General features: G+C 47.9%; 2 protein-coding genes across 21 annotated transcripts in view; one reads left to right on the top strand and one right to left on the bottom strand.

Annotated features, from left to right (window-relative positions):
- The first annotated feature begins 2,996 nt into the window (after nucleotides 1-2,996).
- Nucleotides 2,997-27,907, top strand: part of PRRC2B (proline rich coiled-coil 2B) — a 100,908-nt gene continuing 75,997 nt past the window's right edge. For 7 of the 19 annotated variants that reach the window (XM_060013926.1, XM_060013931.1, XM_060013928.1 and 4 more), the window contains exon 1: nucleotides 16,717-16,937. The gene's annotated coding sequence lies outside the window, so the exon portion shown is untranslated. Of the gene's footprint in view, nucleotides 3,279-16,715; nucleotides 16,938-27,907 lie in introns of those variants that run through there. The other 12 variants (XM_060013944.1, XM_060013941.1, XM_060013938.1 and 9 more) reach the window with 5 other exon arrangements.
- LOC132426984 (atherin-like) lies at nucleotides 13,824-16,864 on the bottom strand. 2 transcript variants are annotated; one of them, XM_069540745.1, is made up of 3 exons: nucleotides 16,604-16,864; nucleotides 16,148-16,228; nucleotides 13,824-14,113 (listed from the first exon to the last, which is right to left on the bottom strand). In XM_069540745.1, the coding sequence occupies exons 1-2, from the start codon at nucleotides 16,862-16,864 to the stop codon at nucleotides 16,172-16,174; spliced, it is 318 nt and encodes a 105-aa protein (XP_069396846.1). In that variant the 3' UTR covers nucleotides 13,824-14,113; nucleotides 16,148-16,171. The 2 variants fall into 2 exon arrangements, with proteins under 2 accessions (XP_069396846.1, XP_059869935.1); XM_060013952.1 differs by lacking the exon at nucleotides 13,824-14,113 and adding an exon at nucleotides 15,413-15,512 and having other exon boundaries at nucleotides 16,171-16,228.

Here is a 27,907-nt window from a genome sequence, read left to right as displayed (position 1 = left end):
AGGGATTTTCACTTTCATGGGAAAGTCAGCTTCAGCTTATTAAATGTAATCAAGTGGTATCACAAGATCTATCATTATTGTTTTCTGTTACCTCTGATAACATGGAAATTTTGCCCTATATTCAGGCCGTTGCTGTTGCCATTCTTACCACTTCAATCACACAGGCAAGTACACTGTGAGTCACCGAGAACTTGGAGTAAGTCTGCAAAAACACTTCTCTCAGAAAGTGAATCGGATCTGTCTCGAGCGTCAGACATCTCACAGATAAAAAGCTAGATCCAGAAAAACATCTGGCTTTTTGTACTGATGTATGGAGTCTTCCATTTAACTTCTTCAACAACTTTATTATGACCTTTGCAGATAAGCTCATTCCCCCCAGATGTTTGCTCTTCTGCAAGGATTATGTCCAGGACAGGGTTTATTTGCCCCCACGTCGCAGAGCTTCAGACAGGAGAAGCTGTGCACAGAGTTCTGGTCATATTTCTCCTGGATCCTTCTCCCCTGGCCAAATGTCTTCAATTCCCCGACTTGGCTCTGGAGATGAGTTTGTAGGCTGAGGCCTCGCTGTTAGCAATTAGCTTTTTGATTTGTTTCTTCCAATTCCCTTGCTCATAAGCCACTGGCACGCAGGTCATTCGTCCGCCATGGAAGCTCCACCAGCTCAGTCAGACTCATTTTCCTGTAACTGCTCCCGACGGGTGGTGGCCATCTGCTTGAGCAGAAGCCTCCAATCCTGGGTTCCAATCCATTTAGGGCTTCCCAGGCTGGGTGGCAAGGTGGTGGTCTTGCTAGGGGTCTCGTGTCAGACCACGACGTCTAGTTTAATCGCAGTCTCCTCCACCACGGTGCCCACTGGCATCCACGCAGGTCCTTCCCGGGACAACGGCCGCCATCCCGCCTCGCCTGCAGCCCCGGGTTCTCCCGGCCCCTCCAACCTCGGGCCGCACCTCCTAACCGGCCCCCTGACACCCTGGGCCCTGGGCTCGCCGTGCGCTCCCAAATCGAGGTACCCGTTACTGAGCGGCCAGAGCGGCGCAAGCCCACTCCTAGCGTCTCAGCCTGGGTGACGAGTAGGTTCGGCCAACCCCTCTCAGCACCTCGGCCAATCGAGGCTGTCCACCGGTCGAGGGGCGGCGACTCTGCCCAATTGTGTACCTCCGACAACCCGCGGCTCGCCCAATCGCAACGTGAAGCACCCAATGACGCCTCCGGAAGAAACAAGGAAGGCGGTGGAAAGTGAAGGGGTGTGGCCACAAGGCCCCGCCTCCCACTCTGCGATGTAGGGGTTCTGGGCATGCTCGAGGGAGCCTGGGTTGTGTAGGGTGGAGGCGGTGCCTGAGGTGGGCGTCTAGTCATCGTTAATTCTTTACAGGAATCTTTTAAAACCATTGGTCCACACTGTGAGAGCTAGCTCAACTAAAACTAAACATACCACACTGATCCATTTATCCAAACACAAGGTGTGTAGGTGACACTTTCTGTTTCTGTTTATTGTAAAAAAAATAAAATAAAATAAAATCAGTGATATTAAATTTTACTAGTATGTATTATGCAGATTGATCCTCAGCTGAGAGAGGGCGACAGGGTCAAGCTATATAATACATATTAGCAAAGTTTAATATCACTGATTTTTTTAAATTTTTATTGAAGTATAGTTGATTTACAATGTTGTGTTTAATTTCTGCTGTACAGCAAATTGATTCAGTTATACATATATATTCTTTTTCATATTCTTTTCCATTATGGTTTATCACAGGATGTTGAATATAGTTCCCTGTGTGATTTCTTTTTTTTAAAGAATAAAAATAAAGGTGAATAGAAGGATCATAGTTCCCTCTCACACCCCACTGGACCAGCTGGACTCCTCCCCAGGGTACCAGTGCCTCACTTTGGAGACTGTGCCCTACAACAATTCCTTTTGTTTGCGGAGGCAGGAGCGGGGCAAAGCTGGAGCCTCTGGAGAAAGACTGCCTAGAATGACCTCAGGCAAATCACTTAACTTCTGTGTGCAATTTCATCGTCCTTAAAATAGGGGGATTGGGACTTCCCTAGTGGTACAGTGGTTAAGAATCTGCCTGCAGGTCACACGGGTTCTAGCCCTGGGCGGGGAAGATCCCACATGCTGCAGAGCAACTAAGCCCGTGTGCCACAACTACTGAGCCCTCATGCCACAACTAATGAAGCCCGGACACCTAGAGCCCATGCTCCGCCACAAGAGAAGCCACCGCAATGAGAAGCCCGCACACCGCAATGAAGAGTAGCCTCCGCTCACTGCAACTAGAGCAAGCCGGAGCGCAGCAACGAAGACCCAACGCAGCCAAAAAAAAAAATTAAAAATAAATAAATAAATAAAACAGGGGGATTAACAGTATTTATCTCATAGGCGTTTGGGGAGGATCCAGTGAGTTAATATAATATTAAAGTGCTTTGAACAATGCCTAACCAGCACACTAATAAGCTCTTAAATGATGATGATGTCGAATGAGTAGGTGTAGTCTCAGAGCAGCTCCCTAGTGTTAAGCTGTCCTTACTTCTTTTCAGTTACAGGCTTTGGAGTTAGAACGATCTGGTTCCACATTGATTCTCCAAGCATGAGCCTTTCGCCTCATAAAATGTACTTAAACTTTATGAGCCTCTGTTTCCCTCTCTGTAAATGAGAGGTGATGTAAGGATAAAATGACAACTGAATGTAACTTATTTATCACGGTGCCTGACGTTTAGTAGATTCTCAGTAAAAAAAAAAAAAAAAAAAAAAGAGCTGTAGCAGAGACTAATGTGTTTAGCAGTCCTCACTTCCTTTACCTCCAGGGCACTCCGCTAGACTACAATCCCCAACCTCCCCTCCCGGTAGGTGGGGCCACAAGACGGAGTTCTAGCCAATGGAATGTGGGTAGAACTGATGGCGCACACTTCCCGGTGTGCCTTTCTTTGGAGTGAGAGTGGAACAAGTAATAGCGGAAATAGTGATAGTGATAGCGGATGGAAGGTTCCTGAATCCCCACAGCACTACTTGGAACAGAGTGACTCAAACAAGAAAACCCACGTGGGAGAAATAAAAAATAAACTTGAATTGAGATGCACCGGTGAAATGCGGGGGTTGCTTGTCACAGCCATTAGCCAACCTGACGCATAGCCGTTTCTCTTTTATTATTGTACTTTTTTGTTTTTTTGGATCTCTCAATACTTCTGACCTCACTTGGCACAAGATTCGTTGTACCTTTTGAAGGTATGCTGTTTGGTGATGGCATTTTAAATGTGTGCACGCTGCTCCTCAACAGGTTTGTAAACCCCTCTTTGAGCTCTTTCTTTTATGCACCCTCCCCCCAGCCCTATGCCCTATATCCACAGAGCCAGTTCCTCCAGCACCGCCTGGGGAATGATGAGAGTGTAAGTATCCATAGGTGGGTGCAAAGGTTGTTCCCTACTTCGTCACATTCCTATTTCACCTGTTTTTCTCCTCTCCTCTCCTCTCCTCTCCTTTTCATGGGTTCCTTTTTCTTTTTTAATTTTTATTTTATATTGGAGTAGAGTTGATTTACAATGTTGTGTTAGCTTCCGGTGTACAGCAAAGTGATTCAGTTATACATACACTATATACAATATATCTATTCTTATATAGATACAATATATAGTATCTTATATAGTATGTAGTATATAGCATCTTATATAGTACAATATATAGTATCTTATATAGATACTATATACAATATATCTATTCTTATATATTGTATAGATATCAATATATCTAATACAATATATCTATTCCTTTTCAAATTCTTTTCCCATTTAGGTTATTACAGAATATTGAGTAGAGTTCCCTGTGCTATACAGTAGGTCCTTGTTGGTTATCTATTTTATATATAGTAATATGTATATGCTAAGCCCAAACTCTGAATTTATCCCTCCTCCCCCCCCACCTTTCCCCTTTAGTAACCATAAATTTGTTTTCGAAGTCTGTGAGTCTCTTTCTGTTTTGTAAATAAGTTCATTTGCATCACTTTTTTAGATTCCACATATAAGTGATGTCATATGATATTTGTCTTTCTCTGTTTAACTTACTTAGTATGATCATCTCTAGGTCCATTTGTCTTGCTGTAAATAACATTATTGCATTCTTGTTTACAGCTGAATAATATTCCATTGTATGTAATTACCACATCTTCTTTATCGATTCATCTGTCGATGGACCCTTAGGTTGCTTCCCTGTCTTGGCTATTGTAAATAGTGCTACAGTGACCATCGGGGTACACATATCTTTTCAAATTAATTGTTTTTTCCAGATACATGCCCAGGAATGGGATTGCTGCATCATATGGCAACTCTAGTTTTAGTTTCTTGAGGAACCTCCATACTGTTCTATATAGTGGCTGTACCAATTTATATTCCCACCATCAGTGTAGGAGGGTTCCCTTTTCTCCACACCCTCTATGGATTCCTTTTTCATTTGCTCATTGAGTTAGCAAATGTTGATTGAGCTCCTTCGTACTCTGTGCCAGTGTGAGATTCAGGGATACAGCAGTGAACATGCAAACGCCATCGCATTCCAGAGGAGCTTACAGCCTAGTGGGCAAGTATTTTGAATGTAAAACACTGGTCCATAAGCTCTGTGAGCATCATATCTTTCTTGTGAGCCTTGACATCCCTGGTAATGGTGCCTAACAAGCAATGGAGATATGGTGTTTGGAGGTGGGTAGCAACAGGAAAGGGCTCTTAAAGAAGGTGATGTCCATGGGAATTCCCTGGCGGTCTGGTGGTTAGGACTCTGCTCTTCCACTGCAGGGGGCACGGGTTCAATCCTGGTCAGGGAACTAAGATCCTGTATGCTGCGCAGCACAACCGAAACAACATAAATTTAAAAATAAATAAATAGATAAATAATTAGCAGGGAACATTAAAAAAAAAAAAGAGAGAGAGAGAGGTGAAGTCCAACCTGAGTCCTGAGGTTTGAGTAGGATTCCCCCGAGCAAAGGAGGTTGTGTGGGGCTGGGGACAGTTTCTTCCAGGAAGAGGGAACTGTTGGTACCAATTCCGCAGGCTATGACTCTGGAAAGTGAGGAGGTGAGAGATGAGCCTGGAGAGGTCAGGAGGGGTCAGATCATATTCCAGAAGGCCAAGGAGTTCGGCCCGAGGCATTAACGAACACCTGGGAAGACTAGCAGCTGGTGTTTCACTGGTGAAAAGAAGGGGTATAACCTCAGGAGTGATCCAGCTTAGCTTCTCAGGGAAAAGCCTGAGAGCAGCCTAGCTGCTCTAGAAGAACTTTGGCAGGTGTGGCCCCTGACCTGTGGGGACCCAGCCCAGGGCAGTCCAACTGTCTCACTATTTTTGCTGCATTTTGGATTCCACACCTGGGCCCCAGTGGCATGTCTTTCTACCTCTGGCTGTTGTTTGTGTCTAGTCCTCCCCTGGCATGAAAAAGGCCTGTACACCCAGCCCTTGTGCGGGATCTTGGTTCCCCGACCAGGGACTGAACCCGGGCCACGGCAGTGAAAGCATCAAATCCTAACCCCTGGGCCGCCAGGGAATTCCCCATCGTTCTTTTTCTTTTTTTTAAGATTTATTTATTTAATTTATTTTTGGCTGTGTTGGGGTCTTAGTTGCGGCGTGCAGGATCTCCCTTGAGGCACATGGGATTTTTCGTTGCGGCGCGAGGGCTCTTCATTGCGGCGCTCGGGCTTCTCTCTAGTTGTGGCATTTGGGTTTTCTCTTCTCCAGTTGAGGCACGCAGGCTTAGCTGCCCCGCGGCAAGTGGGATCTTAGTTCCCTGACCAGAGATCGAACCCAAGTCCTCTGCACTGTAAGGCGGATTCTTTACCACTGGACCACCAGGGAAGTACCCCATCATTCTTAATATACCCTCTTTAGACCAGCCTTGCAATTCGCTGCTAACCCACTGGCCCAGGCGAATGGGACACATATGTCTTCATTGAGTTTGTCGGCTAGGAAATAACCAATAGATTTATGTAGGCAGCCTAGTTATTCAAACTTATTTCCAAAACTTTCTTAAATTTTCCTCTAATTATTTTCCTCTCTTTTTCTCAATCTAACTCTTGACCAAAGATTTTTCTGCCGGACAGATTTAGTATGGCACAATGGTTTGAAGTCAGACAGAACTGGGGTTGACTCCTGATCTGGTCATCTTTAGCTGTGTTGGCTAGTTCCTTACCCTCTCTGATCCTTGCTTTTCACATCTGTCAAATGGGGATGCTAGACCCAATGAGACAAATTTTGTAAAATGTTTAGCACAACACCTCACCTGTAGTAAGCCCTGTAGGTGGCAGCCACTACTCAAGATTCAAAAAGTGTTTATTGAGCACCTAGTAAGAATCATGTGCTCAAAAAGTAACTCTACATGAGCCTGCTTCTTCTGGGTAGATTTCTCTGTTCTGCTTTTAAATTACCAGGAGAAGGACTTCCCTGGTGGTTCAATGGGTAAGACTCCATGCTCCCCAGGGAGGGGGCCCAGGTTTGACCCTTAGGGAACTAGATCCCGAATGCTGCAACTAAAAGATCCCACACGCTGCAACTGAAGATCCCGAGTGCAGCAACTAAGACCCGGCGCAGCCAAATAAATAAATAAATATTAAAAAAAAATGACCAGGAGAGAAACATGCTTAGGGAGATAATTTCCAAATTGTGGTCTACAGACCCCTGGGGGGTCCTCTCAGGGAACTGCAAGGGTCAAAACCATTTTCGTAATAATACTAAAACATCATTTGCCTTTTTCACTGTGTAGACACTTGTACGGTTGGTGGGTAAAACTGCTGGCCCCTTAGCATGAATCAAAGCAGTGGCTCTAAATGGTACTATTAGCCATGGCATTCTTTTTTTTTTTTTTTTTTTTGCGGTATGCGGGCCTCTCACTGTTGTGGCCTCTCCAGCCACTCTGCGGCATGTGGGATCTTCCCGGACCGGGGCACAAACCCGTGTCCCCTGCATCAGCAGGCGGACCCCTCTCAACCACTGCACCATCAGGGAAGCCCCAGCCATTGCATTCTTCATTGCCATGCTCTTGCAGGAAAAAAGGAAGGCCAGTTCTACTTTAGAATGTCCCTGATGAAGCAGTAAAAATGATTTTATTAAAGCTTAACCCTTGAGGACATACCTTTTTAGTATCTTGTCCGACAAAATGGGAAGTACACAAAAGGCACTTTTCTGAGGTGTACCAAGGTACGATGGTTGTCTCCAAGAAAAGGACTTGTATGACTCAGTTGCCCGCTGAACTAGCTGCTTTTCTCCGGGACCACCATTTTTAGCTGAAAGACAAACTATGGCTATTCAGACTGAGATATAAAATAGATCTGCCATCCACTTGACTGCCCCTCAACCTGGCAGCCTTGTCATCATTGGGACATCTAAACCCACATGGGGACCCAGGAGCCTCCTCAGATGCCACAGGATGAAGGGTCGCTGGCTCCACAAACCCCACTTCCCCTTGGACCCGGACAAGTGAGCATTTTAGAAATAGAAGGAACTCCCTGGTGGTCCCGTGGTTAGGACGCCATGCTCTCACTGCTGAGGGCCTGGGTTCAGTCCCTGGTTGGGGAACTAAAATTCCATAAGCTGCAGCGCGGCCAAAAAAAAAAAAAAAAAAAAAAAACAGAAAATGTATATCTCCCTTAAAACCTAAATATCACCAGGAAGGTTGGAACTCTAAATGGTAACGCACGTGAACAAATGACGGTAACGTAACTGACCAGGATACCAGCAAAAGTGCCATTTCAATGAGATTATTTTTATTGTGGTAAAACACACATAACATAAAATTGACCATTTTAACTACTTTAAAGTGTGCAATTTCGTGACATTCAGTACACTTGCCATGTGGTACAACCATCCCCTCTAGTTCCAGAACTGTTTCATCATCCCAGAAGGAAATCCCACAGCCATTAAGCGGTCAGTCCCCATCCCCCCTCCCCCCAGCCCCTGGCAAACACTAATCTGCTTCCTGTCTCTATGGCTTTGCCTGTTTGGGGTGTTTCGTATAAATGGAATTATATAATATATGGCCTTTTGCATATGGCTTCTTTCTCTTAGTGTAAAGTTTTCAGGGTTCATCCATGTTATAGCACGTAACAGAACTTCTTTCCTCTTTTTTTATTTTTTAAAGTTTTTTTAAAATTAATTAATTAGTTTATTTATTTATCTTTGGCTGCGTTGGGCCTTCGTTGCTGCGCGCGGGCTTGCTCTAGTTGCGGCGAGCGGGGTCTACTCTTCGTTGCAGTGTGCAGGCTTCTCTTGTTGCGGAGCATGGGCTCTAGGAGCGCGGCTTCATTAGTTGTGGCACGCGGGCTCAGTAGCTGTGACTCGTGGGCTGTAGATCACAGGCTCAGTAGTTGTAGCTCATGGGCTTAGTTGCTCTGCGGCATGTGGGATCTTCCCGGACCAGGGCTCGAACCCGTGTCCCCTGCATTGGCAGGTGGATTCTTAACCACTGTGCCACAAGGGAAGTCCTAGTACTTCTTTCCTTTTAATGGTTAAATAATATTTCAATATGAATCTACCACATTTTGTTTATCCCCTCATCGGTTGGCAGACATCTGGGTTCTTTCTATCTTTTGGCTATTGTGAATAATGCTGCTATGAACATTCCTGTATACGTTTTTGTTTGAACCTCTGTTTTCTACTCCTTTAGGTATACACCTAGGAGTGGAATTGCTGGGTCATGTGATAATTCTATGTTTAACTTTTTGAGGAACCACCATACTGTTTCACATAGCAGGCACACCAGTTTACATTCCCACCAGCAATGTATGAGGGTTCCAGTATCTCTCCATTCTCACCAACACTTGTTATTTTCCATATAACCATCCTAGTGGGTGTGAAGTTGTATCTCACTGTGGTTTTGACTTGCGTTTCCCTGATGGCTAATGACGTTGAGCATCTTTTCATCTGCTTATTGGCCATTTGCTTATCTTTGGAGAAATGTCTATTCAAGTCCTTTATCCACTTTTTCATGGGGTTGTTTGTCTTTTTGTTAGTGAGTTGTGTTCTTTAGATATTCTGGATGTAGATATATAGTTTGCAAATATTTTTTTCCCATTTTGGGTTTTCTTCTCCCTTTCATGATAGAAAGTTATATTTTGAAATCTATTATTTCTCCAGTACCTACATTTCTGGGATCCTGACACAGAGGGCAAGACCTGATTCCTAAATTCTCCTGCCAGTGACCTTCCTTTATTCTACCTTTATCCTCACCTCCCCATCACGTGTCATATCCCTCAGTTGGTATGGCTTCCCAGGGGGCTCCATGTTGAGGAAGATTCTGACATGGTTCCTTGGGAAGGAGGTCCACAATTTGGAAACTCTGCCATTGGTACAGAAGGGGAGCAGGTGGGATGCCTTTCTGGTACTCGCCATCCCATCCTTTATTTAGGACCCTCCTTAGTGAGCTGCTTCTTTCCTTTCGCTTCCCAAGCCATATCCCTCAATAATTTTTCACTGCCTTTTCTCAGCCGAAGTTGCCAAGTTTTGTTTTCATGAAACAATATAATCAGGCAACTTTGAACTCTCATGAGTTATTTGACAATGTTAAAAAAATGCTGGGGGTTTTAGGTGTGATTATGATATCATGGTCTTGTGAATTTTTTTTTTTTTTTTTTTTTTGCGGTACACGGGCCTCTCACTGTTGTGGCCTCTCCCGTTGCGGAGCACAGGCTCCGGACGCGCAGGCTCAGCGGCCATGGCTCACGGGCCCAGCTGCTCCGCGGCATGTGGGATCTTCCCGGACCGGGGCATGAACCCACGTCCCCTGCATCGGCAGGCGGACTCTCAACCACTGCGCCACCAGGGAAGCCCCTGATTTAAAAGATCTTTACCTTTCTAGAGATATGCACTGACATAATAATATTCCTTCTACTTTTATATACATTCGAAATTTTCAATACAAAATAAAATAATACAGAAAAACAATCACACCGAGTGCTGAGCAGGAGTGGAATGAGGTGCCCAACATCTTCTGCTGTGTAAGGTGGTGATTTCTTTTACTTGCCCGAAGTTGCCAAGTTTTAAGTCTTATCCTCACACTTCTTTTATTCCCCAGTCTTGGCTCTCTCCTTTTCCTGGGTCTTTCTCCTTAGAGGAAAATGGAGGGCACATTCCTAAGACTCAGGTGTGATGTGACAAGAAATTGCTGGCATTCCCTGTCCTGAACTCCCTTTGGCATGAGCCCGGCAGAGGAGACCTTGCTTTTAAGCCCACCTGTGTCAGGTGCTGAGACCCAGATGCTGTCCACCTTGATGTGAGTGCCAAGGTCTGTGCTGGGCCCCCTGCTGCCTGTTCAGATCCAAGTGTCGTATTTTTACCTCAAGGCTCCCATTCCTACTGGAATGCACATTCCCTGGGATGTGGCCACTTTTCTGATGGCCAGCAGCCAGCCCGTGGTCCCCTCCCAGTGCCCAGATGCTCCCATCTCCAGGCCTTTGTTCAAGCTGGTCCCTCCATCTGGAATGTCCTTCCCCAGTCTCCTCTGATGAAACTCCAGTCTTCCTTCAAAGCCTGGTGTCAAAAGCACCTGTCCCAAGAAGGCTCCCCCAGCCTCCCCAGCTGGAACCGATTTCTCCCCGGAATAGGATTCTTTTTTCCCTCCAGTTAAGATGACTACATTTTCTGAACTGTAATTGGGACTCACACTCTCTGTCATTAGTACAATTGCCTTTTGGAGAACAGGTGCAGAGAGTATGAAAGCGGGCCCATCCAGGAATCCTGGCACATACGATCACTGCACAAATTGTAGGCCTCACATTCCTAGATTGTACTGCAAGTTACTGCAGTTCTGGGCCAGGAGGATGCACTAGACCAGCTCAGAGCCAGGCTCCAACGATTCAGAGCCAGGCTCCAATGATTCAGACCCAGCTCGGGCCCATGCCTATGTAATAGGAAAGAAACTTCGTATTCTATTACAGGTTGATCACTAAAGGGATGTTGCCTATAAGCTTAAATTATACATCATGGCCCATCTCTGGGAACCCTGCCTCCCAGGTAATGAGCATTAAGCTAAAATATCTTTATTTAGCTCACAGGAAACATCCTGATCAGGCCCACCTGAGAATGACTGCAGGAAGGAAGAAATTAACACAACCCTCCTGGAGGCTGACCTGAACCAGGAAATATTGACTTTACTCCTTCCCCTTTCGGTATAAAAGAAGCCTGAATTCTAAGTCAGGCAAGATGGTTCTTTGGGACACGAGTCCACCGTCTTCTCGGTCTGCTGGCTTTCTTGATAAAGTCGCTATTTCTTGGCCCAACAACTCATGTCTTGATTTATCGTCCTGTCTTGCCACAAGCAGTAGGAGCTTGGACTTGGTAACACCTGGAGGTAGTGAGAGCTTGATGAATCAGTTTCTATTATTGTTGGGTTTTTTTTTTTTTTGAAAACCCCTTAACTTGAGAGTTTCTTGAACAGAGGGATGATTTATTTATTTTTAATTAATTAATTAATTAGGCTGCATGGGGTCTTAGTTGTGGCACCGAGATCTTCGTTGCAGCGTGTGGGCTCTCTAGTTGTGGCATGCGGGCTCTAGAGTGCACGGGCTTAGTTGCCCTGCGGCATGTGTGATTTTAGTTCCCTGACCAGAGATCAAACCTGCATCCCCTGCATTGGAAGGCGGATTTTTAACCACTGGACCACTAGGGATGTCCCAGATGATTTATTTCTCATCTTGCCATTTCTCAGCACTCTGACTGGTCTTGCCATACTAGATCTCAGTAAATATTTTTTGCAGTCAGATGGAATGTCTTCGTTAGACAGAATGAGTGGAGGTTTGGATAAGACATGGGGTGGGGAAGCACAGAAGGTCCTGAGAACCAGAAAGATTATCTACAAATAATCTGCCATCAGTCTTCCCCTCTCTGTACACATATGCTGCTCCCTCCATTGGCAGTGGGGGTGGGGGAGTTCTGAGGTAGCCCTGTGACTCACTTTGACTGACAGAATGCACTCCTAAGAGGCCTGTCAGCTTCCACGTACACTCCTTTGGAAGCCAGTTGCCATGCTATAAGGAAACCCAGACTGTTCTGCTGGAGAGAGAGGCCACAAGGAGAATCCTGGAGCATGAGACACCTCATGGTGGAAGAGACAGTGCAGCAGCATGAGTGACCCCTGTCAGTACAAGGTGGAAGAGAAGACCCTTCCAAAACACCACCAAGTGGTGAGAAATTACAATTTGTTGTTTCAAGCCACTAAGTTTTGGGGCTGTTCGTTACACAGCAAGTGATCACTGACAAGGGAAGCTCCAATGTGTCTGAGATGAAAAAGGAATAACAGTAAGAACCAACATGTGCTGAATGCCCACTAGATGCCAGCTTGTGCCAACAGCCAATATACGTCATCTCATTCAACTTCTCACGACAGACCTCTTCCCCAATTTTCAGAGGCTCAACAAATCAGAGGCACTTGTCTAAAGACACACAGTAAATGAGGATAGAGACAGAATCTAACTCAGGTCCGTCTGACTCCAACTCCCGCACTTTTTTTAAACCATGGTTCCATGCTGGGGGCAAGTCCAGGGGAAAGGCATAGACCCAGTGCCTGATTCTGGCTTTAGCTTGGACACCCACTGAGGAGGTGAGCTGAGGTGAGCTGGCTGGGCCTCTGTGCTTGCTGGAACCTGTGGGTGGTGTGCATGGCCATGCTGTGGACAAGATGCAGGCTCTGAGTGGCTGAAGGGAGGCTACATCCCAGAAGTCTTAGGAAATTATTCTCCCAGAGAGAATATTCTAGCTTCTCCCAGAGCTAGATGGGGCCCCCAGGAGAGGCTGTGGGGGCTGCCCCCAGGCTCTGGGCGGGACCAAGCGCTTTTAAGGCTGGCTCCCTATTTGTGGTCAGTGTCTAGTGGTCCTCCGCTTCCCTTCCCTTCAGTTGGACACTGATTTGCCAGAGCTTTCTGAGGTCTGGATGGCCAGAGAGGCTCTCCTATCCATCTGACAGCCAGGCGGTGGTGGGTGAAGATCCGGTAGCCTCAACCGATTGATCTGTAAAATGGGGTTGATGATAGACCCTAACTCACAAAATCATGGTGAAGAGCCTGGGATATACAGAAAGTGGGTGCAGCCACAACAAACCCTCAACAAATGTGCGTTCTCCTTCCTACTCAGCTCTGTCACCAGCTCCCTGTGGGAACTCAGGCAAATCACTGAATCTGTGTTTTCATTTCCTTACCTGAAAGTGCTCAATAAAAGGGGAGTATTCTTGATGGAGGGATGAAAGAAACCCAGCAAAATCTTAGACTCTCCAGGCAGTGGATTGATGAGGGAAAGCTCTTCTGGCTTTCTTTTGAGGCCGGGACTGGACAGAGCACTAGCAGAGGTCAAATTCTTTCTCTGAGAGTCTCAAGATTCTCTCTCCCTTCATTTTTTTTCTTGTTTCGTTCAATCATCTTTCGTTAAGCACCTACGAAGTGTCACAGATTGTGGTCCAGGTGCTGGGGAATTAAAAACTGAATAATTCAGTGAGTCTATTTGGATGAGCTCCTAGTCTTGTAGGGGACACAGATATGTATAAAAATGACGACCATCGGCAAGACTGGGGCTGTGATCGAGGGAATGTCGGAGTGTCCAGTGGGGGCTAGAGAAGAAAAAAGCAGAGAAAGAGAAAGAAAGAGAGAAGGGAGGGAGCATAAAGGGAGGCAAATTTCCAAAGGAGTGAAAGGAAAAATAAGACCTGAATCTGACCAATGACAGGGCTTCCCATATTCCACGTGAAATTAATGCAAAGGAGATCCATATCTAGCCATAACATGGTTTTAAAAAAGAAAATCATGAATAAAGAAATATATTTAAAAGTATTTTTTTTAATTAATTTATTTATTTTTGGCTGCATTGGGTCTTCGTTGCTGCACGCGGGCTTTCTCTAGTTGTGGCGAGCGGGGGCTACTCTTCGTTGCGGTGCGCGGGCTTCTCATTGCGGTGGCTTCTCTTGTTGCGGAGCACGGGCTCTAGGCGCACGGGCTTCAGTAGTTGCGGCTTGCGGGCTCAGTAGTTGCGGCTCGCGGGCTCTAGAGCGCAGGCTCAGTAGTTGTGGCACACGGGCTTAGTTGTTCCACGGCATGTGGGAATCTTCCTGGACCAGGGCTCAAACCCTTGTCCCCTGCATTGGCAGGAGGATTCTTAACCACTGTGCCACAAACAGGGAAGTCCCAAGAAATATATTTATAAGTATTATGCAAAAATATTAAATTTCAATGTAACAAAAAACAGTGATCACATTTTGGGACAAATAAAATTATGTATTCAAGAAATCTGTAATTTGCTGTGAGAGGTAGATGAAATTCTCCCTTGGGCTCAGTTTGGGGGTCCAAAGAGATTTCTCCACTCACGGGCAGAGCTGCAAGTTTCCTGATACGTAAAAGCAGCAGAAGAAAAAAAGAGCCTAAACTGAACAAACTCTTGCCCATTGGTTCATGCCAGCTCTCCCCAGCTTTGCCCTGCTCAGTGCACTCATTCCATACCTCCTTTCAGTGTTCCAACCCTGGGTAGTGCTGTTTACTTTTTAATAACTTTAATGAAATGAAACCGTCTCCTTGAATGTCCCTCTCTACATCGCAGGCAGTCTCTTGGAGCTAAATGACCCCAAGGTCCAGCCTTGGTCCAGCCTTCATGCTCTGCTCTCTTCCTCCTCTTTCCTATCTCTGTCCTCTCTGGGTCCTGGGTTCTGGGAGAGCTTAGATGGGCACCTTCACAGTCCTAGAGAAATCCCAGGTGCCAGCCCCGGTTGACGGCATCAGGTCACAGACAACAGCCCCCCTACCTGCCCCAGCATCTTAGCCTTGTTTTCCCCAGGAAAGGCTCAAACGTCAGAGTAGCACTGCTGGGTTCAAATCCTTGCTCCACCACCTATGCCATTAGTGACCTCGATTTCCTTAAAGTGGGAACAATAATAACTGTCTCCCAAGCATTGAATTATCTCTTGTAAAGTGCCTAGCAGCCTGCCCAGCTGGGAAAAGTGCTCAATAAACAGTACCCATCATCGTGGCTGTTGTCACCCCAGAGAAGTGCAGAATGAGAATGATTTCCTGAATCCGTGACAAAACCTGGGGTTTGTGGTACAAGTGAAGCACCCGCTGCCATTTAAATCCCACAGACTTAGCAGCCTTTGCTGTCCCCAGAGGGCGTCACTCCCCTTCTCGATCTGCCACCAGAGCAGAACACTTGTCCACTTGACTTTCTCTCTCCTTGCCATCTGTAATATTTCCTCACCTGTCTTTCAGAGCACTCAAAGCACTCCAAACTTTTCATCTTTTTTTTGGTTCTCTCTCACCAGATAATAAAAAGAGGTAACCTCCTGGTTCTTAAAGAGTTCCTGAGTCCCTTACCTCCCAGCCAACAAGGTCAAGGGCCAGACACTCATTCCTCCATTCAACAATACTCAAATATTAAAAAAAATTATTTATTCATTTTTATTTATTTATTTATTGGGCTGCGTAGGGTCTTAGTTGCGGCATGCGGGATCTTCTCTAGTTGCCCCACTGCATGTGGGCTCTTAGCTCCCAGACCAGGGATGGAATCCGCGTCCCCTGCATTAGAAGGTAGATTCTTAACCACTGAACCACCAGGGAAGTCCCCAACTACATTCAAACATTTATTGAGCGCCTACTGTGTGCCAGGCACCTTGCTCAGTGCTAACCATAACCCTAACCGTAGTCCTACTCAGGCTGAAATGGGTTAACTTTCCTCCCAGGTCTGACTGTGTGGCCTCAGGCAAGTTACTTAACCTCTCAGAGTCTCCATTCCTCACCTGTGAACTGGAACAATAATATCTGCCACTGAGTTGGGATTAAATGAGACCAACCACTCCCCTAAGGCTGGCGTTCACCGTTGGTGTTTACGGTGTATATGGACAATTGCCAGAAATGATTTGGATTCCAGGCTCCAGATACGTTTCTTTTTGTCTTTGCTTTTTCAAATCGTTTGTTTTCCTAATTGCCAAAGCATCTAGAATTAAAAAGTGAGTATCCCCCTCAGCCCTCGCGACCTCACACCGCAGAGGTAACCAAGAGCAGAGCGCATTCTCCCTGACCTTTTGTCTTGCATTCACACAAATACACAAACACTCAAGGGAATTGGTTTATTACGTTTCATCTTACGAAAATGGAATAAAGTATCTAGACTGTGCAACAACCTTGCTTTTGAAGTAACAATGTATTATTACTTCAGTTTCCTTTCCGTGCTTACATCAAATACGTATTTTAACAAGATCCGGGCTCACGGTCTGGCAGCAGGCGCTGCGGTTCTGCAAGGGGAGGGGGCGGAGATCCAGGCTCTCACCCCTCCCTTCCCAACCCTCCCTGCGTCAGGGCCTCACCCGCCCCGGCCCCCTCCAGCCTAGCCCCCCTTCTTCCGGACCTCTCTCCCTGCCTCTCGCCCCAACCCCCTTCACTGGGCCTCCTCCCCTTCCCCGCCCCCCCCCACCCCACGGATCCCTCCCCCTTCTCTCCGCGGGCCCCTTCTAGGGCCCCCACCCCGGGTCCTCTTCCCAGGCCCCTTTTCCCGGCTCCGTCCCCTGGGCCCTCCAGCCCCTCCTCCGGGCCCCTCCCGCGAGCCCCTCCCCCTCCCAGGTCTCCCATCTCTCATACCCCTCCCCCTCCCGGGACCCCAGCCTCCTCACGGGCCCGGGGGCGGGGCGGGCGTCGCGGATCCCGGGAGGCGCGGCAGGGGGCGCTGCGCTGGCCGAGGCGCGGCTGCGGGCGGCGGCGGCGGCGCCAGGAGGAGGCGGGGGCGGTGGCAGGCGGGGGGCGGGGAGCCGAGCGCGAGAGGGAGACGAGCGGCTAGACATAGGCTCCGAGGCTCCAGCGAGCGAGCGACGAGCGAGCCCGGGAGGGAGGGAGCGAGCTAGCAGCCGCGCCGCCGCCTCGCAATCCGCCGCCATCCCGCCGCCTCCGCGCCCGACCGCCGCCCGACCGCCATCGCCCGGCCCAGTCGCGCCCGCGGAATCAGACCAGGTGGGCCTGGGGCGCGGGGCGGCGCGGGGCCGGGGCGGCGGCGGCGGCGGCGGCGGGCGCGGCGCTAAGATGGAGGCGGCGCGGCCCGGCCGGCTTTGTCTCGGCGGCGGCTGACTGACAGCGGCGCCCGGGCCCGGCCGACCTTTGTCCGCGAGCACCGGGCTCGGCCCGCCCCGCGCCGCCGCCGTTGGCCCGCGGGGCCGGGCCGGGGGCGGCCGGGGGGCGGCGGGTGGCCAGCTCGCCATTGTTGTGGCGGCGCCGCGCGGCTTGGGCTCGGCTGACTGCGGGGTCGGGCCGCTCCCCCCGCCGGGCCCGCAGCCCCCGCACCCCGGGGCCGGGCCTGGGCGCAGCGCGGCTGGGTGCCTCCGGGGGAGGGGCCGTCGGGGCGGACAGGTCCCCGGAGCCCCCGGAGTCGCCTTTCCGCCCCTCATTCTGGCGGCCGCGAATGCCTCGGCGGTCGGGGGCGTCGGGGCTGGTTTCCTGCCGCCCGGCCCCATCTTGCTTCCTAGCGAGAGCGGCTCCGGGTTGCAGAGCCGGGGTCGCGGCGACCCTCGGGGCCGGCGGTCGGGGGTGGGGTCGCCTAGCCTTTTCGGGTCCCCCCGGGTGTCCCCGAAGTTGATGGTCAGGGGTGGCTGGCCTGTGTGCCAGGGACAGGGGGTTAACAGCCGCCCAGACGGCCGCGGTTTGAGTGCGGGAAGAAGAGGATTATTTTCAAAACACTTAATGCTCTGTTGCTGAAAATGTTTAATAATAAACAGGATGTCGCTGCTCAGGGCCTGCCAGATGGGTTTTTTTTCCTCCTTTCCTTTCTTTTTTTTTTCCCTACCTCTGCCTTCTGAGTAAAACCTAGCACTGTTGAAATCGCGGTTCTCTGAAGAGTGTATTTGCCTACATAAAATTGGAAGGCGTTTTTTTCCTTTTCTTTTCTCCCTCTTTCTAAATATCGTGGGAGGTCCGAGCCCACCTTAGGCAAGCCGAGGAGGTGTTTTTCAGGGGAATGGTTCGCTTGAAGGAAGTAGGAGAAGGGCTGGGGGAGGCTCTCCGGAGTGTGTCATTTGCTAAATGGCTGCCCGGGAGAAACCTTTAGAAGGCTTTGGTTTACAGGATTGTCAAATTGCCCCTGAGATTTTTTTTTTTCCCCTTTAAGGTTTGGTATGCATTTTAAGTGCTTTGTATATTATAATCTACTTTGGTTTTTGTAATCATCCGTTTGAAGTCTTAGTGTGGTTTCTCCGAATACAATTGCAGCCATCTAGCCCAGTGTGCGCAGTGCTGTGGTGGAAGGAGGGACTGGGGAGGCCCAGGCTTTGGGGTGCAAATCCTGCTTCTGTCGAGAGCTCTGGAATTCTCGGAGCCTTCATTGGCATACGTAGGGACATTGCATCCTCCCCCTGAAGGTGGTTGAAGGACCTACTGCCACACAGTTGGTGCTTAATAGTTGCTTCTCCTGTGGCTGTTTGTATGCCTGCCATCAAGTCCTAGGGTGGAAGTTAGCCACTTGTGGTGCCACCCGTTGTGCTGAGCCGTCAGGTGGATGCCACAGGTGCTGGGCTAAGGCATGGCCAGGGGAAGACTTCAGGGCACAGAACATCACTGGGTTCCTGCTTATTACGTGCTGGGCCTCTGTGGGGAGACAAGGATGGGAAAGAGCAGTATTTGGAGCCCTCAAGGACTACATAGACCTGGGCTGTGTGGTGGTAGGTCTCTGTCTTTGGATCCGAGGTGCCTGCCTCTTCTGAGGCTGTTCCTGCAGCTGGGGTTAAGGCACAGCAGAACAGTACAAGATACTAGATGCTAAGGACAACAAGCAGAGGCCCAGGGAGTCTCTGCCTCTTGAGGATAACTGTTTTCCTTTGGGAATGGCAGAAAATCATTTGCTTGTTTGGGCAAGTGTGTCTCTTGGAGCCTGGATTCTGGTCCTCTTTGGGTTACCGTACACAAGTTTCAGTCTCAGCTCCTGCATCTGTAAAATGGGAATAATTAAGTCTTGCCTTGGGTATCTGTTGGGTCCCTTGGGAGCCTCACATACTATTTGCAGCAAAGCACTTCCGTCCACTGGAGGATGATGAAAATGTATGGTTTCGGTTACCTAGTTTTCTGGTTTTTTTCTCCTAGTTCCTGATCTTTTTCTCCTGTTACCTTGGTTGGTGGAACCACCTCAAATTCTATCCACAGCTAACGTTTTGATTTTGCCTGGAAGCACCAGAATGGCCTAGAGGAGCTAGGCTACTCAGCCAATTCTGGGTTGTGTGCTGTTTATGGGAGACCATAGGAAGGACTGAGGCTAATCCTCAGGGAGACTGACCCAGCCTTGGTCACGGGTGAGGGCTGAGGCCCAGGTTACCTCTGGGCCAAACCTGTAGCTGTTTGTGAAGGGCCTTGGAGACAACTCTGCTTGGACACACGGTGGTTCTGCAGTTTAGTGGGAAATTTGTTTTGGTGCATTTTGGCATTCCCACAGACATCTTGGTTGTGTTGTGTTGTGTTTTTTAAACCTCCTTGGAACCTCCTCCTGGCTGTGTGACTGCGACATTCTAGCGGGTCAGGTCATCCTTTTCCTGCTTCCTGCCTCTTGGCCCATTCTTTATATGTGATTTCAGTCTGGCTCTGCACTGTTGGTTAGCTGGTTGGTTAGGGGAGGTGACGAATTAGCTCCGTCTCCCACAAGCCTTTTTGATTACCTGTGAATTTCAGTTACCACTGGCTCCCTAAAGCTGCTTGCATGGTGGAGGGGCCTGTCATGCCCTGCAACATTCTGGGTCCTCTCCGGGCTCCTTCAAGTGCAAACGGTTAAAGGAGAGCCTGGGGAAGGAAGAGCCGGAAGACCTTGGGAGAGAGGAATTTCAGGAATGGCAAGTCAGAACCAGTTCCAAGGCAGTGTAGTTGCCTGGAGCCCAGCGGGATGTTTGTTATGCCTTTTGGTTGGCCCATCCCCCCACCCCCTTTTAAATTTCACTTCTTTTTTTCCTGAAGGATTATTTTATTGTGCTTTCAGGATTTTTTTTTTTTTTGCCTTGCACAAAGTACTGACTCATGTTGCTAATGGCTGTATGCTGGTTGTGTGTCTCTTTATTCTGCTGGTTTAGGATTGTTCATTTCTATGTTTGTTTCTGTTTCAAACCAGAATAGGCCAGTTGGACCAGTACACGTATTTCTAAATTTGATAATGAGACTTCTCTACTTTCAAATGTGCGTATCTTGTTATGGGTGGGCAGGTGTTAAATAGGCCCATCTACACTAGATTTTAAAGCGATGCGTTTCCCTCTGAAGAATAAAATTTCCAGCAGAGATCTGTCGGGGTTTGTGTCCTGAAATCTCATATTTTAGTCAGGGCGAACTAGACTATCTTCTTTTCCAATCATAACTTGATTTCTTTCTGAAGATCCTTTTCTGGGGCTTGTACAGACTTGGGAACCTTGGGTCTGTCATTTGAACAAATAAATAAGGGCGTAATCTGAAAAATATATGTATGTATAACTGAGTCATTTTCCTGTACACCTAAAACTAACAATACTGTAAAGCAACTATAGTTCAATTAAAAAAATAGATAAACAGCAAGGATTTACTGTATATCAAAGGGAGCTACATTCAATATCTTGTAATAGTGTATAAGGGAAAATAATCTGAAAAAGAAAAATATATATAACTACATCACTTTGCCTTACCCCTTAAACTAACACATACTTTAAATCAACTATATTTCAAAGAAAAAAAGGTGTGGCCTGTGGTGCTGGAGATGAGAGCGAGGTGAGAGGTGGTAAGCCTTCTGGTGAAATAAAACTGTTTATGACAAGCTTTTGGGTGTACAAAGTGCCGTTTGGACCGGCCTCCTCCGCTGGGAGCGTGGAAGACCTGGGCTGTGCTGTCGGTGATATCACCGAGTCTCTGTGGGTGGCACGTCGGAGTCTGCTCGGGGAGGGAGGCCTGCCCTCGTGACTTGAGCCAAAAGTCTTGGTCGAGTTTGTTCTTAACTGTACTTGTTGATTTTTTTGTTTCATTTTTTTCCCTGTGGCCTGAGCTGAGGGCTGGGTTGCTCTGTAAGGTGCCAGCAGCGTGGCTGGCTTGTGAAGCTTGTGCGTGCAGCAGGAGGTGTCTGTGGGCAAAGTGCAGTCTGAAGTTGCTGGCTGTCCTGGTCCTTCACATTCTTTTTCAGATGACTTCTTTCCGCTCTCACCTCTACAGCTGGCTTTGTAGCTCTGCTCTGTATCCTTTCTTCCTCCTTTCAAGAAAACGACCAGCCTTTTTCTCCTTGTGGTGGTGCAGAAGCAGTATGTATTGCTTTTAGAAGTCGCTGCCGAACATCGGCCAGGCACGGTGCGTTTTTCCCCATTCATAAAAGGAACATTTTCACTGAAAAAAAAAATTGCAAAATACTGAAAAGTATAAAGACAAAAATACAAACAAAAATCACCTGTAACTTCACCATCCAGAGATACCTGCATTAAGACTGGTGTATTTCTTTCCTTTGATTTTATGGGTTTTTTTTCAAAATTAGAAAAATATACTATATACACTATTTACGGATCATAGTTCCTCTTACCGTTATAGTATGTTTCTCTAAGTTACTGAAAGATGATTTTTTAATAATTGCTATTATATGGATATGCCATGATTTGCTTAATTCTCTGTTATTAGACATTTAGGTGGTTGTTACCCATTTTTTGTTATTATAAACATAACTTTAGGGAGCATCCTTGCACGTAAACCTTGGGGTTCACATTGCTGATTATTTCCCACAAGTGGAATTTCCCGGTCGGAGGGTGTGCAGGCCCCTGCTTTGGCTCTCTCTGGGGCAGCACCAGTTTCCTCCTTGGTCACTCCATCTTCAGCCTTGGGCACAAGGCAGCCTCCTTCGTGGACCACTGAGTTCTGGGTGTCTCAGTCCTGGCCAAGCCTTTTGATGAGTGGGGCTTGGGGTCTTACTCCATTTCCTGGTATGAGTCTGGACGAGTGTCTTGACTTAAACCTTTATTGTTCTGGGGACGCAGATGTGGATGCCCCACTTGTGTTCCTCAGGAGCTCATGGTCCGGTGCGGGGAGGCAAGCACCTCCTTACAGAGGCCTTCAGGAGCTCCTCAGCCCAACTGCATCATCACCCGCCTGTTGCATCATCTTTCTTAACCCTGTTGCTTTTCTATTTTTTCTTTTTTAAAATATTTATTTATTTATTTGTCTGCATTGGGTCTTAGTTGCGGCACGCGGGATCTTAGTTGCGGGCATGCGGGATCTTTAGTTGCGGGCATGCGGGATCTTTAGTTGCGGCATGCGAACTCTTACTTGTGGCGTGTGGGATCTAGTTCCCTGACCAGGGATCGAACCTGGCCCCCCTGTATTGGGAGCGTGGAGTCTTAACCACTGGACCACCAGGGAAGTCCCCCCTCTTGCTTTTCTTTACAACTCTTTTCACAACTTTACAGTTTTTTTAAACAATTATTTTATTGTGGTAAAATACACATAACATAAAATTTATCATTTTAACCATTTTTAAGTGTACAGTCCAGTGGCATTAAGTACATTCACAGTGTTGTGCAACCACTGTCCATCTCCAGAACTTTATCATCTCAGTAAATTGAAACTCTGCACCTATTAAATACCCGCCGCCCCCCCCCCCCCCGCCCCCCATTCCCCCTGCCCTAGGCCCTGGCAAGTGTCATTTCACTTTCTGTCTCTATGAGTTCGATTAGTCTGGGTCCCTCAGATAAGTGGAATTATCCAATCTTTGTCCTTTGGTGAATGGCTTCTTTTACCTAGCATAATTTTTCAAGTTCATCTATCTGTGGTGTTGTGATGTGTGTCTGGATTCCATTCCTTTTTAAGGCTGAATAATATTTCGTTACACACACACACACACTCCACATTTTCTTTATCCATTCATCTATCGATGGGCGACAACTTGGAAATAGATTTTATTTTTAAATTTATTGAATTGTCCCTCTGCCCCGGTGGAGTGAATGAGTGTCACATGAAGCAGATTCTTTTGCTTCTGTTCCTCCCTGTGCTCTGTGTCTCACACAGAGGGCACTCCGTCAGCACGTGTAGGATGAGCGATGGGGCTACTTAAGGGGGTCTGGTGGGAGCCCACCGAGACGTCGAGCCCAGCTCAGCCTGGGTTCCAGTGGTCAGGGAAGGCCTTCTGGAGAACGTAGCAGACTTGAAGCAAGCACCTCTCGCAAATCGTCAGCGAGCCCTGGAGTATTAAAAATGTGTTTCTACGTTGAAATCAGAAATGCGTGGGCCACGGAAGAACGCTGGCGGGCCAGCTTGCTTTCCAGAGTCTCAGGCCCTTCGACTGCGGACGTGGTGGGAGTGCTCTGGTGGGGCGGGGGCCGGGGCCACCCAGGAGGCAGGCAGGACTTCACCTCCAGTCATTGAGTTGATTCTCCCAGCGTGCTTTGAGCTCATCTCCGTGTGGAATGGGGGGTGAATCTCACTGCAGGACCAACTGGAAAAAGGAGGTCATCTCCTGCGCTCTTTCCACGGTTCCTTTGTGTCTTTAGAGCTTTTTTCGGCAGGTGTTGTTTACATCCAGTTCAGAGCTTAGAGAACTGCTCTGTTCCAGGCCGCGCAGAACATGCAGGCCAGTATGGGAGGGCCGACCTGTCAATGGGTCTGAATGGGCTGAGTGTTCAGAAATAGTTGGGGAGAGTGGAATGTTGCCCTGAAGCATAAAGTGGGATTCTTTCTGATACAAAATTAATTACAAAAGTATACTTACTGGAAAAAAAAATTAAAAGAAAAAGCAAGGGTACATAGAAAAATGAAAGCTCTTCCTTCTGTCTTCCCAGGTGGTAGCCACTATTTATGGTTTGGTGTGTTTATCCTTCATGTGAATATGGCCCTTTGTAGGCAGGTTTTTTTGTTGTTGTTGCGGTACGTGGGCCTCTCACTGCTGTAGCCTCTCCCACTGCGGAGCACAGGCTCTGGACGCGCAGGCTCAGCGGCCATGGCTCACGGGCCCAGCCGCCCCGCGGCATATGGGATCCTCCCGGACCGGGGCACGAACCCGTGTCCCCTGCATCAGCAGGTGGACTCTCAACCACTGCGCCACCAGGGAAGCACTGTAGGCAGGTTTTTTAAAGAGCAAAAATGAGATCATACTAGTCTTTCTTCATTTTTAAACTTATCATGAGCATTTTTCTGTACTAACATATACAGATCTATCATACTGTTAATGTTTTAAAAATAATACTTAGGAGGTTTTTAAAAAATATGCAAGTGTATGGAAGAAGAAAACAAAAATAGTTCTTAATCCCTTGGCCCAGATATTCCCAGTTGACTTTTTTTAAAAAGTAGTTAGAAAAATTCAATCTGTATTGAAATGCATAAGGGTTCCTCTCCAGTCTCTCTGAAAGGAAACCATTATTTGAAGTTTCTTGTGATTCCTAATAGAAAAAAAAATTATGCATATCGTCCATCCATATATATATATATATATATATATATATATATATATATATTCTTAAAGCAGGTTGCCCTTTTCAATTAATGTCCTGGTGTGCTCCACGAGGGCCTTTTTAGATGTATTACATCATTTATTTTAGCAACTACAGAGAATAGTCTGTGGATATACTTGATTTATCCCGTTTCCTATTGGTGGACAGTTGGGCTGTTTCTAATTTTGGGATATTACACAATTTTGGTAGAATTCAGTCAAATTTCTCTTCAAAAACATGTAATTTGTATATAATAGCATGTGAGAGCATGTTCCTGTAGTGTGGACTCTTCCTGTTGAATAGCGTTTTGGTAAGAATTCTGTTAAACTCTTTTTCAAAAAACTTTGTGCCAGTTCATATACAATAGTATATGAGAGCGGGTGTTTCTGAACTGTGGGCTTTCCTAAATGGACAGCTTTTGGGGGTCATTTTGGGCATGCGCATTTCCCAAATCAAGAGCAGTGACTGTTTCGGGCTTCCTGTAGTCGGTGTAGGATCTCAGGCTGTGATTGGTGTGGACACGTGTATCAGAAATGGCGTTTGCTGTGGACTCCCAGTGCAGAAGTGGCCCTGGGCATCTCATTAGGTAAGGCCAGTGGGGGAACCGGCGGGGGGAGGGGCACAGGAAGCCAGATCTTAGTTTGATTTTCCTTATCGACTAAGATGATGGTACTTGGCACAGAGAACCTGGCAGAGAGAATTCAGAGGCCTCCTCCGTTTGGAGTTCTCACATAGCCCTTCTGGAGATTTCTGAGGCTCGCATTACAGCCCTTGGTAGTCTTGTTGTTAATGCATCTTACCGTGGAATTTATCCGGAGGCCTGTGCCTGTTGTGTTCAGTTCTCAACTCAGCCAGTTGGCCGCCGGCCCCGACTTTCCTGGCCTGGTTATTCTAGGAGATCACACCTAGTGGGCGAAGTGACTGTGGAAGTGAAGCCCCTGGAAACGCCTGGGTGGTATTTCATCAGGCTGGGGCCTCTGGTGAGGTGAGTGCCCCGGGGAGGTGCCGACTGGCCCTTGTGGGCTGTTATTGTTAGCGCGAACCTAGAGAGAAATCGTGGGGAGAGTTGGGGATGCCTCGCCCCCCTCCTCTGCTCCTTTCCTGAGGGAGAGTAGCCCTTGCCTTTGATGGTCAGCTGCCTTCAGATCCAGGTTCTTCCACTTGCAAGCTGGGTGATTAAGATTATTTAATCTTTTGGAGTCTCTGTTCTCTTTCTCTGCAAAATATCATAGTAACGCCTGCCTCCTAGAATTGGGGGAGGATTCAGTGGGTCCTACGCTGAAGTGTTTCTAAGGTGCCTGGCACGAGGCGAGCAGGCTCTCAGTAAACAGTAGCTATTAATGGTTCCTGGATTCAGCACTAGCTGAGGGCCTGGGGGGTTGGAGTAGGCAGGCTTATACACTTGGGGCTCTTTTGTTTACTAGATGCTGGCGTTTCTAATTGTGTGCTAAGCCCTGTGCTACATGCTGAATGAAGATTTAGACCCAAGTCAAACAGCCCCTGCCCTCACCTCCAGGAGCTCAGACACCTTACCAAGGGCCTCCCCTTGGGGCGGGGGCATCGGGGCTCTTTCTGCCGTCCACCTCTCTCTAAGGTAAATACCCCCAGCAGGAGCATTTGATCACTGGCTGCTGCCCTTCCCTGAGTTGGTTCTGTTCTTGGAGAGTTTTAGGTAAATGTCTTGAGAGGAATGAAGATGAGGTTTGTTAAAGTTCATGGCATCAGGCAGACAGGAGTGTTCATTTCTGCTGTTTACACCTTCCTGGACCTTGAACAGGCCTCCTTTACCCCTTTGAGCCTGTTTCTGTATCTGCTGGGTGGGGATGGGACCTGCCTCTCCGTGTTGCTGCGGTGATGGCACCTAGTCAGCCCGGAAACAGGACGATGTGTTGCAACTATATTGCTCAGTTTACCTAGATCTTAAAACAATGTAACAGTAACATACAGGCTTGTTACAAAAAACCCAAACACGCCAGAAGTACACAAAGCAGAAAGTAGAAGTCATTCCTTCTTGCCGCTGTCCTTCAGATTGAGAGATATGATGAGTGCTGTCTTGAAAACAGTTTCGTTTTCCAGTAACGGGAATGTTTTAATTGAACGTGTGAGTTTCATCCCTGAAGTGACCACCGGAAAACAGGAGATAGGAATGTTTATAGGTCTACTTAAGACATTTCATATGTGGTTCCCCAGTACTGTCGCTTCAGTCCTTTCCTGTCTTCTCAAGGAAAAAAGAAAGGGCCGTGGTAATCCTTTGTCCACCTGTATGAATCCTAACGCTGTGTTGGTCCTATTAGCGGCGGCAGAGAGTAGCTGTAACCAAGTGCTGCCCTCCAGAGAGCTTAAGGCAATGTGATGAGCTTTTGATGTGGGAGTTTGGGGGTACGGGTGCAGGGTGGGCCATGTGGTCTGTGATGTGGACTTGATAGGGGAAGGGGCAGCAGAGTCTGTGATAGTTCAGGAACTGGGGAGAGATGATGGAGTGGGACGGGACTGGGGGCTGTGAGAACAGAGTTCTATCAGGATGGGGAAGGTCTTGTAATGCCCGTTTATCGTAAATAACCAATGAGTAAAGTTGGTGTGCTTAGGTGAAAGCACATGTTCCTCTTTTCTTTTGCTGAAATGATGGGCTGGCATCCCTCTGAAAGCCCCTGGGCAACACTTGGCCCTGAATTTTGGGTTCTTCCTTTTCATAACTTCAGACCTACTCTTGCCTGATCGGTGGCCCAGGGACTGTCACCATCCTGGGTTTCCTCTAGAGTCTGAGGCTTGGAGAATAAATAGCATATGGGTTCCGGGGCTGTAGTCCTTTGGGCTTGTTGGAGATCATTTAAACCAACCCAGCCCTTTTAGCCCCCCCGCCTTCAGTATATTTTCTGAAGAAAATAAGTATTTGGTTTTATTTTCTTAAAAGAGAAGATGGTTTGCGGGGTGGTGGTGGAGGTGGTTAGTTGTTGAAGAACCATCTCTGTATCAGCAGACAACCTCCTGCATGTGGCTTAGCTCTGAGATGGCGTGATAGAGTGAGAAAGGGCGCAGGGTGACACCGCGGCCTGGTACTTCACCCCTCAGCCTCCGTTTCCCCAACTAAGTGGGGCCGACAGTGAGGACAGCCACCCCGGCGGTTGTTGGCATGATCCTCTGCACAGCTGGAATTGCTGTTCCTCCAGCCTGATGGAGTACTTCCTCACTCCATTAGTTGGAGGCATTACCGTCCAGGCGGAATGGTTTGTTGATAAGAGGTCTCCTTTGGGACACCTCTTCTGCCTCGTGCAGTCTGAAGGTGGGAGGCTGCAGGTGGAGGAGGGCTCTTGGAAGGCACCAGGGTCCTGTTATTTTGAGTGAACTGGGTCCTGCACCCCTGTGGGCTTTCGCTCCTGGAGGGCATCTGCCTCCTGTGGTGGGTGCCTGATTAGAGGTCGGGGTCTCAGCACTGCTGGTTTCTCAGGGCAGGGTCGCAGTTCTCATCTCCTTCCTTACCTTTCTGTCTGCCCTTCAGTTCTCTGGGCACAAACTAAAAATATGCTTCGTAGAAATGTC

This window comes from Delphinus delphis, chromosome 6 (assembly GCF_949987515.2).
Source record: "Delphinus delphis chromosome 6, mDelDel1.2, whole genome shotgun sequence".
NCBI classification, from domain to species: domain Eukaryota; kingdom Metazoa; phylum Chordata; class Mammalia; order Artiodactyla; family Delphinidae; genus Delphinus; species Delphinus delphis.
Note: the sequence above shows the minus strand (reverse complement) of the source record. Positions and strands in the feature narration are given on the sequence as shown.

Coding starts and splice junctions, on each gene's coding strand:
- LOC132426984 (XM_069540745.1), bottom strand. CDS start 16,864: ATGGCGGCGGATTGCGAGGCGGCGGCGCGGCTGCTAGCTCGCTCCCTC. Junction 16,229..16,603: donor CCCGCCCCGCCCCCGGGCCC/GTGAGGAGGCTG, acceptor CTCCCCTTGCAG/AACCGCAGCGCCTGCTGCCA.